The sequence below is a fragment of the Ranitomeya imitator genome, chromosome 8 (genome assembly GCF_032444005.1).
Source record: "Ranitomeya imitator isolate aRanImi1 chromosome 8, aRanImi1.pri, whole genome shotgun sequence".
In the NCBI taxonomy this organism is placed as follows: Eukaryota; Metazoa; Chordata; class Amphibia; order Anura; family Dendrobatidae; genus Ranitomeya; species Ranitomeya imitator.
In genome coordinates, this window is record NC_091289.1 from 24,233,564 (window position 1) to 24,250,890 (window position 17,327).

Here is a 17,327-nt window from a genome sequence, read left to right on the forward strand (position 1 = left end):
ACCATGAAGACCAAGGAGAGCTGCAAACACTATGAACACCAAGGAGATCTCCAAACAACACCATTAACAAGAGGCATCTTTTTTCTATAAAAACAAAGTTTATAGAAAGCACTGCCCACTTTTTAACCTGAAGACAGGTCCTTTCTAAGGTTCTCTAAGACATAAGAGAAAAGTTGGCCAAACTGTCTGATTATCTCATGTATATGAAGGTTTACCGACCATCCTCCATCAGATGATCTCAAGGGAATGAGGAATTGGTCATGTTGGATATCAGCATAACCAGAGGTGTTTGACAGTGGTTTACTCCCCTCTCCCTATTACGACTGAGTTTACTGGGGTCGGAAGGAATAGCCATCGGATAAACGGGTGTACTGGTAAATATATATGACCAGCTTTAGGAAACCATTATCTTCTGCACTCGTTATGAAAATCCTTTGTGGGAAAAGAAAAGTGTCCACGCAACTGGGCACCACAGAATTAAGCCAGGAGCAGCAGCGGAACTTGAAGTTCATGGGCCCCAATGCAAAAGCTCCAATGGGCCCCCAATTATTGCCAGTCTTTAATAATCTTGTGTTTTTCATATAGGGACTTTTTGGGCTGCGATTGAAACCCCTGCACGTATTATATTTACACCCCTGGACCAGGAGCAAATATTGCTTTTTTTGTTTAGCCCTCGTCTATGACCACTACCAGAAGAAACAGTGACGCAGGCTGGAAATAGTTCTATGTAAATTTTAATTCAAGTGGATTTTCTTTTTATGGAAATGTCTAACAATTTGCGGAGTGTCATTCTTTTCTGCTCTCTGCTGAAGCATCTCCGCTTCACAATACACATACTACTTTCTAGGCAACGTGAAAGCTTTTCAGAAATGCTCAAACAGCTGCCAAAAACCCTTATAGTGAAAAAAAAAACTGAGGGTTAGTTTCTCTCTGAGCTTTGTCACATTAAAGGGACTCTAACTTCAAACTCTTCTTTATTGTGCAGAGTATAATGGTATATTATCATCTTTACAGAATATTGTGACTACTATCCCAATGATATTTTTAAATGTTAAGACCCCTGTAGACACCCCCACACCTTTATTGATGCCAATTGCATTACCCCATAAATTCACAAGCACGCTTTGTCTTTTCGAAACTCTTGTCGCTTTTTTGGCTTCAAAATTCTGTTTTAGTTAAATTCTAAAAATAATCTTTATAATGATTGTTTATGTTAAAGAGTATAAAATCCACCTATATAATCAAAGATCTAAAAGATAGCATGCTGGCTGTGTGAGGCGCCCACTAGAGGAACCCAGGAACAATTGGCAACAATTGGTAAATTTGACGTATAATTGGGGCAGCATGCGAGTTGACTGACGGGTCTAACGTTCCTGACATCATAGTCAATGCCACTGTAATCCTGCGCATGTGCCTATGGTGCATGCACAGTGACTGTCCCTGCTGTGGCCACCAGCCTTCGGTACCTTGTTGCCATGCTCTTTGCAAGGTTCACTAGACCAAAAAGTCAAGTTTAAAGGGAGCTTTTTGGTAGGTATTACTGATGAAAAGTCAAGGTTCTTCTCTCGCTTGACTATCCCCAGCATAAACTTTCCAATATAGCATGAGACCTTAATGGCTCTCTCACGCAACGATAGATTGTCTCATTTGAGAAAATCGGGTCGACTTTGCTAATGACCCTTTGATCAGAGTTTGATCTGAGTGTCATCATAGTCTGATCCAATTCTCTCGGAAGACCACAGACAGCAGAGGTGCTGGAAGCCACAGGCAGACATGTAGCAGAGACAAACTAAAAGTCTTAATACCAAGACACAGGTGTATATCTTGGTGAACCTCATATAGGCCTAGGTAGATGATCACATTGGAGCATGCTGGGCTACTTGCAAAGTCTCACGTAAAGCACAAGAAAGTTTGGCTAACTGGGATGAAGGGAGCAGAACCCAGACCTGGTACAGGTGTGTAACACAAGGTCCATGTGAGCTATTTATTGTAAATCTTCATTGGCTTTGGTTTGAGGTTTCGGTAGAAGTTCAAACTACTATAAAATTCATCAATCTCTATAGAAGTAACATCTTATACGGTTCAATCGTGATCTGTAAATTGGGGATATATAGAATAGTTGCGGTTCACAAACTCAGAATTGCATTTATAGTCATTATGGGTCAATATGTTTACTCTTTGGAATGATCAAGGGCTTCTTGCACCATTGACGTGCATCTGCTTCCAGTTACGTGGCTAGACTACCTGTCGTAATGACTGATTTGTTGGTTATTGGTTCCATCGCTGCAGACATTCCTGATCAGTCAGCATAAAAATGCTGAAAGTTTAGGAAAAATACGATTTGGGAAAAAAAATATTAACGAGTGCTACCAAACTGTGACATGGTCAATTACTTGGGATCATCACCAGTGGAACAGATTACTTTCCTTGGACTTCAGTTCGAATACGGAGTTTTGCTTTAGGTTGGAGTCACGGGAGAAGCTATGGATGGTATGGAAATACCAAATGCACCCAGACCCTGGTGTCTGAGAGGTCACAAAGGACCCTATGCTACATGCAAAGACTCCAAAATTACACCTGGCACATGGTAGATGGTCATGTTTCAGAGTTTTCATTGGGACCAAAGAGCTCTAAGTTGGGCATCTGGTTGAAACCCATTGGGACCAAAGAGCTCTAAGTTGGGCATCTGGTTGAAACCATCCATTCAAACCTATTGCAAGACTATTTGTGACTTGACCTATATGCAACAGGCACCAGGCATCGGATCAGCTATATTTCAGTCTATGGACATGGACAGGAGTGGATTAGTTTTGGAAATACAAGCATTATGCATCCTGCTTTCCTAATCTCAGTCATATATCTATCTTATACTAGTGCCGTAGAGCTCTGCCTTTTTACAAATTGGCTTAGCACCTAGATTGACCCTCAAACTGCATCCATTTATTAGGACTAGACGAGGTGTTGCTCATGTGGCCTTCACATTTGATGTGACTATTAGCATGTTCCTTATTTAGACTAATTATGCATACAATGTTCAGGACTAATTGTTACCTGTTACGGATTTCCTGAAACATTTGGGCCAAAAATGGGAAAGGTTTATGTTAAACCCGCCTCAAAATGGGAGTTACATAGTGGTTCTAGGCCATTCCCATGAGGAGCAAGTGGTTTTCCAGGAAGACCAGGGGCAGGGTTAGTGGCGGGACTTAAACCCTCCCAGAAATGTTGGCAACCGTGGGGTTCTACCACTTGACTTGGCAGAGGTAGGGATAAAATAAACTGTTTTAAATACCGACAAGCAATTTTTATAAGAGTAATATATGAGAATTCTATAATTCAAAGCATTGGGTCTCCTTCATTATTTACTAGGCAGGAGGCCGTACACTTGGTTAAAACTGCAGTTCAGTTCTAATTGAGTTAATGGGGCTCAGCGGCAAAACCAATCAAAATAGTCCCCGTCTGTTCGGTGCCGCATCTAAGTACACGATGAATGAGATGAAATGTCATCAAGTCCTAGGATGAACCACTTTAAAGAACAAGTACAATAGGAAATGCTGTTTCCTTTTAGAATCTAAAAGAAGTATGAGAGAGAGAGAGATATTTCCCATTGACTTTGGATTGGGTTTCGGGTTTCGGTCGATCCCCGACTTTTCGCGATAATCGGCCGATTTCACTCGACTCGACTTTTGAGATAGTCGGGTTTTGCGAAACCCGAGTCGACCCTAAAAAAGTAAAAGCCGCTCAACCCTAGTTGTATTATTAAAGGGGTTGTCCGATCACTTAAAAAAAATCTTCTCCAAATTGTTGTATAATAATAAAATATGGTAAGTACCGTAATACCTAACTGATCCCAATCCCCTTAATTTCATTGTTCCCCATGTCCCCTGCTGGTCTCTGTGCTTCTTCCTCTGTCTTGTCAGTGATTGGCTGCAGTGGTCACATGTTTGAGCAGGAAATACAGAACTAGTGTAAGTACTTCCTGTTTTGTCCAGATGGACATATGACATCTGCAGCCAATCACTGACCACAACAGTGACCTATGGTCGCATATCTGTCCAGTGTCCTATACGGTCACTGGAAGCCTCAGAATTGGATCGGTGGAGGACGAGAAGGTAAGTATTACATATTTTATTTATGCATTTCTGAAAGTTTGTTTTTTTCTAATTTGTAAATGGCTGGACCACCCCCTTTAAATGATTTTATTTCCTAAGCGTAAGCGATATATGTAAACCCCTTCCATTAAAGTCCTCTCCTTACTTTTCACAGCTCGGCACCTTCAAGTCTCAGGACGGGGACTATTTTGTTGAACCTTTACTCTCGGCGGATGGGGGAGAGTTCGACGAAGAAGAAAACAAACCGCACGTAGTGTACAGACACATCACACCTCAGCGAAACGTATCAAGGGAAAAAAAGACATGTGACACACCAGGTAACGGAATACGTGTTCCCTCTGGCACAGTTAACCGCTCATGAATTATTGACAAGATTTTATGTGTGACCAATTGGATAGTAAATCTGGGGGCCTCGCGTTGGGGCGGCTTGACAGCAGCCATTATGGACTGACATTGATACAAGGCCCAATTTTGCATGGATCCATCAATGCAAGAGAAAAGGAGAAAAGGGGGTGCTGAGCAGGGATCCCCCATTATGTTTTAGTAATGTATCATTATACTTACTATTTTCTTCGTTATTTGATCTTAAACACTCTTTAGATAATTTTTTGGGGATTTTTTTTGTCAATTTTCAGCCCACTTTTGGCTTAGAAATCTCATTTTCAAATACCCTTTTACATAGGATCTATCATTTGCCATATGTATTTTTTTAACTGGTGTAAACGCCGCTGTTCTCCTCCTGAATCCGGCGTGGTTTTTCTTTCATTCCCGTGCCTGAGATATGAACCCCCTCTTCATCGTCTATAAATCTCATCTTTTTTAGAGAAGTGGGCGTCGGCCTCATCTGTTCCTTCTGGGCGTCTTCTTGAGGACCACACCCACTTGGCTATAAAGACTAGATTTACACACAAGGAAAAAGGGGTCATATCTCAGGAACAGAGAGGCGCGGGAACAAAAGAAAAACAGTGTCGGATTCAGGAGAACAGTGGCGTTACACCAGGTAAAAAAAATACATGTTTATGGTCCGCGTTAAAAGCCGAGATCACTCATTTGGCACCAATTAGATGGATTGAAGGAATAGTCTAAGAGAATCTTGCATTATTTAAACATTGGCAGGGAAGCCGCGCATCACCTACTCCGGGGTGAACAGACGAGTGGTTTTATTTCATAGCACATGTCGTTACACCACTGACACCGTAACCTCGCCGTCATATGGTAAAGCCATTGGATTTTCTGCCCACAGAAATCATATCCTGTAGAGCAGAAGGGAAACAACTTTATAGGCAGCCTAAGGAAATAAGTGAAGAAAAGCTGATGACCGCATCTCCTCCAAGCACTTATATATATCTGGAAAACATGTTTTTCTTTAAGCAACTTGGATGCTTTTTCCTTATTCGAAAGGTCATTTAGTAGTTTCCCTTTTTTTTTCTTGAAAGACCACTGAGGTTTTAAGTGTCGTTACTATTTGGATAGCAATTATGAAGGAACCGTTCTCAGCCCTTGAACCACTTGCAAAGTAAAAAAGAGACCTTGATCTACTGTCGCGCAATCGAAAAAAACAGATAGCAAACAGTAAACAAATTCCCTTTGATTTGTCGGAGTTAGGGTGGCAATAGTCATGGTGGCAGAGGATTATTCATGATTCATCCAATCTAATGGATACCGGCCTCCAAAATGATCAAACTGAAACTTTTTTGACTCGTTTGAAAGTTTATTGAATTTTTTAACATCTTTCGTCCTTGTGGATTGTGTATGTGGATCTGTCCTATAGCGCAAGGCGTGGGATAGTAAAATAATATCGTAAAAAAGGAGGAGTACCCGGCTGACCACAACGGTCCGCAGTTCTCCGGAGCTCAGACTGGTAGACAATGTATTCAAAATATGGAGAGATAAAAAGACAAGAAGCGATCCCTGTGTAACAACGTAGCAATGGGTGAGGGTGAGTAGGAGAGTTAGTTACTCACCAGACCAGGTTGTGTGCGGCACAACTAGGTAGCGAGTGCTGTATAATCCAACTGTGTCTGCTGCTCCGACCGCTGTACTCACACCAAAAGAAGAGAGGAGTGCGGTGGATCTCGGGCGCTGCCGCTGACAGAGGTTAATCCAGGCGGTAAGTATAAAAAAAACTTCCAATTTATTGAGTAAAACCTTCTCCTGAGGAAGGCGTAGGTTCTGCTCCGAAATGCGTTGTTATAACTTGGAAGTTTTTTTATACTTACAGCCTGGATGAACCTTTGTCAGCAGCAGCACCCGGAATCCACCGCACTCCTCTCTGCAAAGTAGGTATGGATCCAGCTACACAGATAAAAATTCCTAAAGTTTTATTTGCTCACATACAAATTCCACAAAATGCGGTCCATGACTAAGACCATAGACTCCAGAAACATGGACCAATCTAATTTCATGTGCCTGTAAATTTGGTTTATCATTTTCTAACTTTTGACCAAAATTGGTGAATATTTTTTGAAAAGAGATCTTAATATAACCAAAAAAATGACCATGTTAGACCAAGCTTGGAATTGACATGGGCTTAGGGTTAGGTTGGTCTACTGGCTGATGGATCATTTTTGTCCAGATGTTTGAAGAATGGTATACATAAATGTGAAGGAACCATCAAAATTGTATTTCCTTTTTATCGAGAGTTCAGAACATTGGACATTAATCAGAATTTTGTATTTGAGTTTGTAAAATTTCGATAAAAATTACGCTTACAAAATGGTATCTCCCAGGAGTGTTTAGCACTACCATAACCCTAACTTCTGTCCAATAGGGTTAGGGTTATGGTAGTGTTAAAGACTCCTGAGAGACTGTTTTTTTTTTTACTGTAATTTTATCGAAATTTTACAAGAATAAAAGAATCTCAAATGCAACATTCTAATTAATATCCAATGTTCTGAACTCTCAATAAAAAGGAGATACAGTTAAAAAATGGTATCTCCTAGGAGTGTTTAGCCCTACCAAACCCTAAACCTATTGGACAGAGGTTAGGGTTATGGTAGTTTTTTTTTTTTTTTTACTTAACCAGTTTCTTCACTATAATCCTCTCTTTCAGATAACTCTTCACATGCTGTTTGTCATGCCTCTGTTTCGGGACTCGATCAAGTGACCTCTTGCTGTGTGGTTGGTTTTCCTTTTTGCTGAGCCACAGTCTGTTTGGTCTCTGTCCAACTGCTGATGGTTCTTTCGTCTTTTCTTTCCTTTCTTTGATTTGATTCTATTTAGGTGTCTCTCACTTTCCTATTTAGTTCTGCCCTATCAGGGGGCTATTTATACTCACCTTGCACCTGTATCTTTGCTGGCTATATTTTAAGACAGATGGATGTTTGGTGATCCATCTCCTCAGTTAGGGATTATCTTACCTGGTTAATCTCTGTTGATTTTCCTGCGGTTTATTTGTGTGACTTCCTCCCCAGTATCCTTTCCTTTATTTTACGTTCGGAGTCTGGGAAGTTTTCCATGTATTCTGTTTGTTGTGTAGTTTTTCTTATTTTCTTCCATCTTTCCTGTGTGTCTGTGTGAACGCATTCATAGGCCTGTGTCTCTTCTTCGGATTATGGTGTTTCACTTTATAGTTATCATTGTTCTAGTGCTGTATATTGTTTATAGAGAGGGAGCACATAAGGACATTCAAAGTAAGATGACTTTGAGTGGGGGCACCATTGCGTATACTTAGTCTGCCAACCTCCGTAGTCAGGCAGGGACAAATTAGGGTCAGATTACAGGGCCCTGTTGGGTTCTGGTGTTGGTCTCTCCTGGTTTGTACATGACCCGTGTGAGTGAGTGTGCGTATACAGCCATAACACCTCTTTTTTTGAAGCCTCTGTGATACATATGCCCTTTTGTTTGGACCTTAGTAGGTATACAAGTTCAATTTTGAGAGGAAGAGTCATTGAAGAGAGAGAAAATCTTATATTTGTGGCTATTGTGACCCATTTCTAATTCTAAGTCCATGCAAGAATTAAGTAATAGTTTCATTACAACAGGATGGCCGCCGTGCTGGATAATTGCGCTAAAGGCTAAAACGTGCTTAGATCAGTGGTGTTCACCTCCATACACTGTTTTTTTTCTCTCGCTGATAGCAGCTTACTTTCGGGGGTGCCGAGTTTTGGATTTCCACCAACATATCGATGACGTACCCTATGGATGGGTCATTAATAACAATGAGGTGGACAGCCTCTTTAAGTCTATAGTCTCACTTTATTTACTAGGTTTATTCATCGGTTCAAGAAGATCACGTTTAGGTTTCCATTTTTTCCTCCACAGTTATCAGTCGAGTACATTTCCCTCTTAAGGTTCCTGTCATACTCCTCCTTAAAGGGGTTGTCCAGCCTTAAGCTCCAAGTCTGCAGTCACTCTATGTGATGCGGACTTGTAGCATAAGACCAGACAACCCCTTTAAGTGTTTCCGTTTGAAGAGGCAGGCCGTCATCAGGGCAGCCACAGGCAGAGCTGCTCATCTAGGTCTAAAAGTAGTTAACCATTTAGTTACTGAAAGCTGATTATTATCAGAAAGCTTATATAATAACTTAGGAGTGTGCTGGGTTGATCAGGGTCATATTTCCTTTTAATGCAAATTTTTTTGTTTTCCTCTCGCTCAGAATAGGTGAGAATGTGATTTTTTTTTTTCGTCTTTATTAATTTTATAGGATATCTGTCACCGGATATTTGTTACCATTTTTGTTACCCTGTCTGATAGCAGCATGATGCAAATTCAGAGATCCTGATTCCAGCAATGTGTCACTTATTGGGCTGCTTGCTACAGCTTTGCTAGAATCCCTGTTTTATCTACTGCAGATCTGTCAGTTCTCTGAATGCTGAGCTCTGTATAACTCCGCCCACATCACTGATTGGCAGCTTTCTGTGTACACTGTGCATAGGCAGAAATCTGCCAATCAGTGGTGGGTGAGGGGGCTATACAGAGCTCATGAATATAGAGGACTACACGGTAGCAGATTTACTAGTCCTCTAGTGATGATCTCCTGCTGATAAAACTACAGCAAACAGCCCAGTAAGAGATAGATCCCAGGAATCAGGGTCTCTGCCTCTACATTATGCTGCTCTCAGAATAGGTGGCAAAGAAAAAGATGATAACTGGAGAGATTGTAGATTTTAGGGCAGGACTAGTTAACTCTGAACCTGTTTTTTAGTTCTCCTTACAGAGCTGCAGCGTAAAGTATAGGGGATATGCATTTCATTGGATGGCTGGTGAACATAACTAAAAAACAAACAAACAGCCAAAGCTGAAGAACATAAGTAGCAGATAAATATCACTTATAGGTTGTGACTGTGTAATTTTTAAGGCCCATGACCGGCCATCTGCTTTATGGCTTTATCCTGACATTGAGTGCTGGAATGCTCCAGAGGAGTTAATTAAACAAGGAACACAGATCTTTGAAGATCTTTATTGTGGTTTTATACAAAAGCATGAATGGAGTAAGATTACCATCCCCCGAGCCCTTACCTGCATTACAGGTAATGAGGCGGAACAGGGAATCACATGGGATTGTATGAACTTCGGCTCACTGTTTTCTGGAGATCTACAAAATGTTTCTTTATGTGAATAAATACACTGTGTATGAATGTATGAATATGTATGTATGCATGTGTGTGTGTATATATATATATATATATATATATATATATATATATATATATATATATATATATACCCCGTTCACATGTAAAGCGCCATGGAATAAATGGCGCTATAAAAATGTATTATGACAATAATATATATATGTATATGTATATATATATATATATATATATATATATATATGTGTGTGCATCTCACAAAATTAGAATATCATCAAAAAGTTAATTCATTTCAGTTCTTCAATACAAAAAGTGAATCTCCTATATAGAGTCATTACAGACAGAGTGATCTACTTCACGTGTTTATTTTTGTTAATGTTGATGATTATGGCTTACAGCCAATGAAAGCCCCAAAAGTCATTATCTCGGTAAATTAGAATACTTCATAACACCAGCTTGAAAAATGATTTTAAAATCTGAAATGTTGTTCTACTGAAATGTATGTTCAGTAAGTGCGCTCAATACTTGGTTGTGGCTCTTTTTGCATCAATTACTGCATCAATGCGGCGTGGCATGGAGGCGATCAGCCTGTGGCACTGCTGAGGGGTTATGGAAGCCCAGGTTGCTTTGATAGCAGCCTTCAGCTCGTCTGCATTGTTGGATCTGGTGTCTCTCATCTTCCTCTTGACAATACTCCATAGATTCTCTATGGGGTTAAGGTCAGGTGAGTTTGCTGCCAATCAAGCACAGTGATACTGTTGTTTGCAAACCTGGTATTGGCCATGTCCTGCTGGAGAATGACATTTCCATCTCCATAGAGCTTGTCGGCAGAGGGAAGCATGAAGTGCTCTAACATTTCCCGGTAGACGGCTGCACTGACTTTGGTCTTGATAAAACACAGTGGACCTACACCAGCAGATGACATGGCTCCCCAAACCATCACTGATTGTGGAGACTTCACACCAGACCTCCAGCAGCTTGGGTTGTGGCCTCCACTCTTCCTCCAGACTCTGGGACCTTGATTTCCTAGGTTTAGCGTGAAGTATCCACAATCAATGATGGTTTCGGGAGCCATGTCATCTGCTGGTCTAGGTAAATAATGCCTTGATCACTGGCGGTCCAAGATAGTGTAGGGAGTTAATTTATACATGGGTCTAGTGGTTTGGTAATCGTCCCAATTTTAGGATGTCCCCAGGAATGTACTCATAGCATTAAACTTCTTCCTCCTGTCAGATACCCTGGTCTTTATGATTTGATACAACACTCGCGTATTTGCCAATTTTTACTTGGGACTTTCATACAAACTGGGTCGAGAAATAGCATGTTTAGCAAAAGCATGTCCAACAGTGGTTGGTTTAGAGGCAGTGACCAGGTTTCGACTTGCGACATTCACCGTACACCAGACTGTATGCCTGCAGTGGGTTCAAATGCTGATCCCGTTCCAAAAAACACAGGTACCAGCTGAGTTATGGAGGTCGATTTGATCGCAGCAATGTGCAGCCTCTAAGATGCCTCTGACAATCGGAGATTCAAGTCCCCTAGACGGACCCCTCAAAAAATAATAATTCTAAAGAAGAGGTAAAAGTTCCTATCACTCCTTCTTCTCTAAATATAAATAAGCCTAAAAAAATAAAAAATAAACACGTTTGGTATTGTAGAATGCCTAACTATACAAACTAATAAAATATCCACATTCTTATCGGTAGATGCCTAAACGGAAAAAAAATTGACATAGCAGAATTGCTCTTTTTTGTTCACTTTGTGACTTAAAAAGAGCAAAAAAAAAAAAGATCTGAAAGTCGTATGGACCCCAAAATGGTGTCATAGAAATAGAGCTTGTAGTGCAAAAGATATAAATTTATCAAATGAAAAATTAAAAAGCTCTTGGAAGGCAAGGCGAAAATATCGAATGCGAAAAGCGGCCCACTGGGACTCTGAAACTCAAACCTAGAGCCAGCCCTGTCTGGGGGCAATCCTTAACCACCTTTCTGGGGGGGGGGGACTTACATTTCCAGAATATTCTGCCCATGCTCTTCTTGGCAGCCTAGATTGTAGCCACCAACCAACTTTCCCTTTTTCATGTTGCAGCATTATTCCCTCTTTTACGATTTGCTGTAGACTCCAATAACAATGTACTATAACATAATGCAGCCAAGACAATGACAGTAAAGTAAGAGCCAAATAAATTTATTACCATTTGTTCCAAAGCAATGGAGCAAAGCTTTACTATAAGGCTCTAAAAAGATTGAAGTATCACATTGCGGAGGGACAGGCGGGGGCGGCACCTGAGGATCTATTATAAAAATAATTGGACAGTGAAATATTCGTATAGTCACATAATACATCCCAAGATCTGCTCCGCCAGTAAAAATATAAAATGTGGATTAAAAAAAAAATCAGCTCTTGACATGTTGAATCTTTGTGTTCATTTCCATACAATTGTTTCATGACATGACAATCAAGTCGATAAGTGTGCCGTAAAAATCATTACTCGGAGCTGTCGGCAGCCGGAGTGATGGGACCCAAAGGCTTCCAGAGTAATCTTAGAATATCGAAACCTATGGGTAGCATGTTGAAGGATGTCGATGTAAAAAAAAATATATTACTTGTGTAATTAGACATCTTACAAGGGGGACCCCCTAAATAGGTGGGTTTTAGTCTCGGTTGATTCAGACCCCATTTAAATGGATGTTGTCTCAACAGATGCAGTAAAATAAAAGATATTAGTAGAGTTAAGTAAAATAATTTCCATGCCCTTGGTCCATCAACCACATCGGTATTCCATGGTTGTCGCTTCTCAGATCAGAGCCCTGCAAACCTCTCCTTACCCTGTGGCCTCCTGGGGACCTGGTATGACTAGTAGGACATCTTGACGTCTTTACATTGATGATGATTACTGAAAAGAAGAAACACTGGAGATGTTGTAGTAGGAGGCTCTGGTTAAGTGGCCATAGACTACCAACAAGGCCACTGGACCAGAGTGTAGTCAATCTTTTTGCTTAACTTTAGACTTTAATTCTCAGATGGTTAGGAGTGCAGCGGTGTCAAGAGGTTCCTGAAACGGGGCTTAAAAGTGTTTTCCACTTATAGTAAAGTGGATCACAAACACTCTAAAATATCTCAAAAAACAAACAAAGCAAGCTCACCCACCCTGGGTCTTGAACTGGCTCCCCAACAATGATCCAATCTAAGTGTTTGGGCTCCAGTAAGTCACATTGACAGCGCATATCAGCGCTGTAGCCAGTCACTAAACTCGGCGATCATGCCATCTCCATCTGCCTCAACCAGACTGTTGAACCTAGTGATTGGCTGCAGAGCTGAAGCGATGCAGCCAAAACACAAAGACTCAAGCAGCGGCAGGGAGCCGGCTTTGGACCCAGGAAGGGTAAATGCCTGTTGACATTGTTATTTTTTTTTGTATTTTAGGGCATTTGTGGTCCACTTTCCTGAAAGTGGAAAACCCCTTTAATTTTTACAATTGGGTGACTCCCTGCCTACTGCTTGAGTATACATGAAAAATAACTACTAAATGTGTGTCCTCAAGGCCTTGGCTATAGGGGTTGGAAAGGTAGCTCACAACCAGGCCCCGGTGATTCAAAATGTCCACGGTTTCCATTGTCACCCATACTATAGATGTCACATTTTAGAGAAGATCCCTGTTCAAATTTTTACACATACTTCCCAACTTTTATTGGCTGTATCGGGAACAGGGTGAATTTTGTGGCTCTATAATAATTTTTTTCCGGTAGCCATTCCCCTTTTTGCGGTTTCAACCCCCAGAACCTATTATATCCCCCACCTTCACATCTTTCCAAAACTCTAGGGTACAAGAAACCTCCTGAAATCACTGATTTTTGGAAGGTTTCAGACTGTTGCAATTGGGAGATTTGTTGGCTTTTTCGGGAATTCAGGAGTCATGTCAAGTATGAGTGATTGTCCACTAGTATGGAGCACAACTACCGGATCCTGGGTACTATACAGTGTACAGAGCTGGGCTTTTCTGCTTCACAAACATCTGTCCTCTCTCGAAGTTGGTAACCACTCATTGGTGCGGGAATCGAGTGCCAGACTTCCCCAATCTTATTCTGTCCTGTCTCGAAGTTGGTAAGCACTCATTGGTGGGGGTGCCGAGTGCCAGACTTCCCCAATCTGATTTTCTCCTCTCTCGAAGTCAGTAAGCACTCATTGGTGGGGGTGCCGAGTGCAAGACTTCCCCAATCTGATTCTGTCCTGTCTCGAAGTCAGTAAGCACTCATTGGTGGGGGTGCTGAGTGCCAGACTTCCCCAATCTGATTCTGTCCTCTCTCGAAGTCAGTAAGCACTCATTGGTGGGGGTGCTGAGTGCCAGACTTCCCCAGTCTGATTCTGTCCTCTCTCGAAGTTGGTAGCCACTCATTGTTGGGTGTGCAGAGTGCCAGACTTCCCCAGTCTGATTCTGTCCTCTCTCGAAGTTGGTAACCACTCATTGGTGGGGGTGCCGAGTGCCAGACTTCCCCAATCTGATTCTGTCCTCTCTCGAAGTCAGTAAGCACTCATTGGTGTGGGTGCTTAGTGCCAGACTTCCCCAATCTGATTCTGTCCTCTCTCGAAGTTGGTAACCACCCATTGGTGGGGGTGCCGAGTGCAAGACTTCCCCAATCTGATTCTGTCCTGTCTCGAAGTCAGTAAGCACTCATTGGTGGGGGTGCCGAGTGCCAGACTTCCCCAATCTGATTCTGTCCTCTCTCGAAGTTGGTAGCCACCCATTGGTGGAGGTGCCGAGTGCCAGACTTCCCCAATCTGATATATATAGATGACTTATCCTCAGGAAAGGTCATCAATATTATGGTAGTTGGCAGCCCCTCTAAGCATCCATACAAGTTAGAGAGCTGTTATGCAAGCCCATGTGGCCAAAGCTGTCTCTCCCAACTCCTTTACATAAGTGTACATTCGGCTTAGTCGAGCTTGCATAAGTTTTCAGCAAGAAGAAAGGAGTAAGCCACTTTCAAACTCCTCTGGTGGTGACTCCTTGTTTACAAAGGGGTGACCCTAATAATATGTTTTGGCCAATACTATAGAGTAAGGCTAAATTACAGGATCTCCCTATAAAAAGTAATGTCTTGGGCATATGACTCACCGATGATGCAAGCGCAAAATGGTTATGACAGTCTGACGTACTTTAGAGAAGATTCTGGTTTTCCGGTATGGTAAAAAATATCATTAAATAACCGGTTCTTAACATACTATTGGCATCATCTCTTCGCCCACATGCTGTCATTGAATGGAAACATTCATACATGCGTTAATAACTCAAACTGCCAGTACTATTGAGGTTTTAACGGGATTGTCTCAACTTATTAAATGTGTAAAATTGCAAACTGCTAGTAAAAACAAGCAGCTTTGCAATTTACCTCTTATTAAAAATCCCAAGAACAGAGCGATAATTAACGTTATAGTTTACTGCTCTTTGCCTAGATTACCGGCCACCATCGCAGTCTATCCATGGTGGTCAATTTCCTAGGTGAGGAGCGAGCACTTGTAAGCAGTTTTCTAAACGGCTGGCTTCAATATCTCGACACTTCTCCAGTCTTGCAGAGGCAACGTTACCTCTGTTAGCAGCACGGTAGAGTACACAATGGAGAGCAGCAGCACGACCATGCCACTGCCTGAACTGTCAATCAGCGGTTCCCTCCTGAAGAAGGAAGATTAGACATCCCATTTAATATTGTACTAATGATACCCATCTAATTTCATCAGCCAAGTATACCGATACATAAAAAATAGTAGATCTGTCAATAGCAGCTTGTTTACAATTTACACATATTAAAAGTAATCGAGAATTTTCTGATATAAAGGTTTCATTCTAACTTGGTTCAGGGAAAATCAGGCTAAAAAATAAAAGGTATCATTGTGTAATAATGTGTTTATATCATGCCATTACTTGCTGCCGCACCCCTAACCTATAATCTTGGTTAAATTTAGCATAGTAATTCCACTATTCGGCTATTTCTATCCCGGGTGACTGTGTTGTCTATCATAAGGTCCGAAAACAATGCGTGGAAGTAAACAGGGAAACTCCAGATTGAGAAGCTGTTAGGCAGCAGGCGTTCCGTACTTATTTATATGCTGCTATTTTTTATTGTTATTTATATACCCGGTATATAAATGTGTGTGTGTGTGTGTGTGTGTGTGTGTGTATGTATATATATAATATTTATTTATTTTTATCTTATCCAAGTGTCTTCTGCATCTCAATGATAACGGCCGAGAGATAAACGTTACAATGAGATACAGGATGTGATTATCATTCTTGATATGAAGGCTAGAAATAGAAAGGTATCACTCTATATTTAATAATGTCCCCTTTGCAGTAAATTATAAGAATATATAAAATTTATACAGAAGGGAGAGAACTCTGAGAATTGTTATACGGCTCCAAAAACACACTGTTAACTTCTGATAAGGCTACATTACATCATTACATTCTATGGGGGCTGGCTGCATTACATTCTATGGGGGCTGGCTGCATTACATTCTATGGGGGGCTGTGCTGCATTACATTCTATGGGGGGCTGTGCTGCATTACATTCTATGCGGGCTGGCTGCATTACATTCTATGGGGGCTGGCTGCATTACATTCTATGGGGGCTGGCTGTATTACATTCTATGGGGGCTGTGCTGCATTACATTCTATGGGGGCTGTGATGCATTACATTCTTTGGGGGTTGGCTGCATTACATTCTATGGGTGGCTGCATTACATTCTATGGGGGCTGGCTACATTACATTCTATGGGGTGCTGTATTATATTCTATGGAGGGGCTACATTATATTCTATGGGGGCTGCATTATGCTCTATGGGGGCTACTATATATTATATATGCACGGGCTGCATTATACTATATGAGGGGGCTGCATTATATTCTCTGGGGGGTTACATTATACTCGGGGCTACAATATATTCTGTGGGGTGGTGGCTGCATTATACTCTCGGGTGGCATCATTATACTATATGTGGGCTGCATTATACTTTATCGAGGACTATGGGGAATACATTATACTATATGAAGAACTATGGTATGCATTAGACTATGGGAAGTGAATTATACTACATGCATGACAATGGCAGGGCATTATACTATATGGAGCACTATGAGGAATGTATTATACTATTTGGAGGACTAAGGAATGTATTATACTATATGGAGGACTGAGGAGTGTATTATAATATATGGAGGACTGAGGAGTGTATTATACTATATGGAGGACTGAGGAGTGTATTATACTATATGGAGGACTGAGGAGTGTATTATACTATATGGAGGACTGAGGAGTGTATTATACTATATGGAGGACTGAGGAGTGTATTATACTATATGGAGGACTGAGGAGTGTATTATACTATATGGAGGACTGAGGAGTGTATTATACTATATGGAGGACTGAGGAGTGTATTATACTATATGGAGGACTGAGGAGTGTATTATACTATATGGAGGACTGAGGAGTGTATTATACTATATGGAGGACTGAGGAGTGCATTATACTATATGGAGGACTGAGGAGTGCATTATAATATATGGAGGACTGAGGAGTGTATTATACTATATGGAGGACTGAGGAGTGTATTATACTATATGGAGGACTGAGGAGTGTATTATACTATATGGAGGACTGAGGAGTGTATTATACTATATGGAGGACT

The 17,327-nt window shown here is 41.1% G+C and overlaps 1 protein-coding gene across 1 annotated transcript in view; it reads left to right on the forward strand.

Moving 5' to 3' along the window:
* ADAMTS9 (ADAM metallopeptidase with thrombospondin type 1 motif 9) overlaps nucleotides 1-17,327 on the forward strand; it is a 228,456-nt gene that overhangs the window by 22,430 nt on the left and 188,699 nt on the right. The window contains exon 3 of the mRNA XM_069736573.1: nucleotides 4,264-4,426. Coding sequence (XP_069592674.1) covers nucleotides 4,264-4,426 — 163 coding nt within the window. The remainder of the gene's footprint in view (nucleotides 1-4,263; nucleotides 4,427-17,327) is intronic.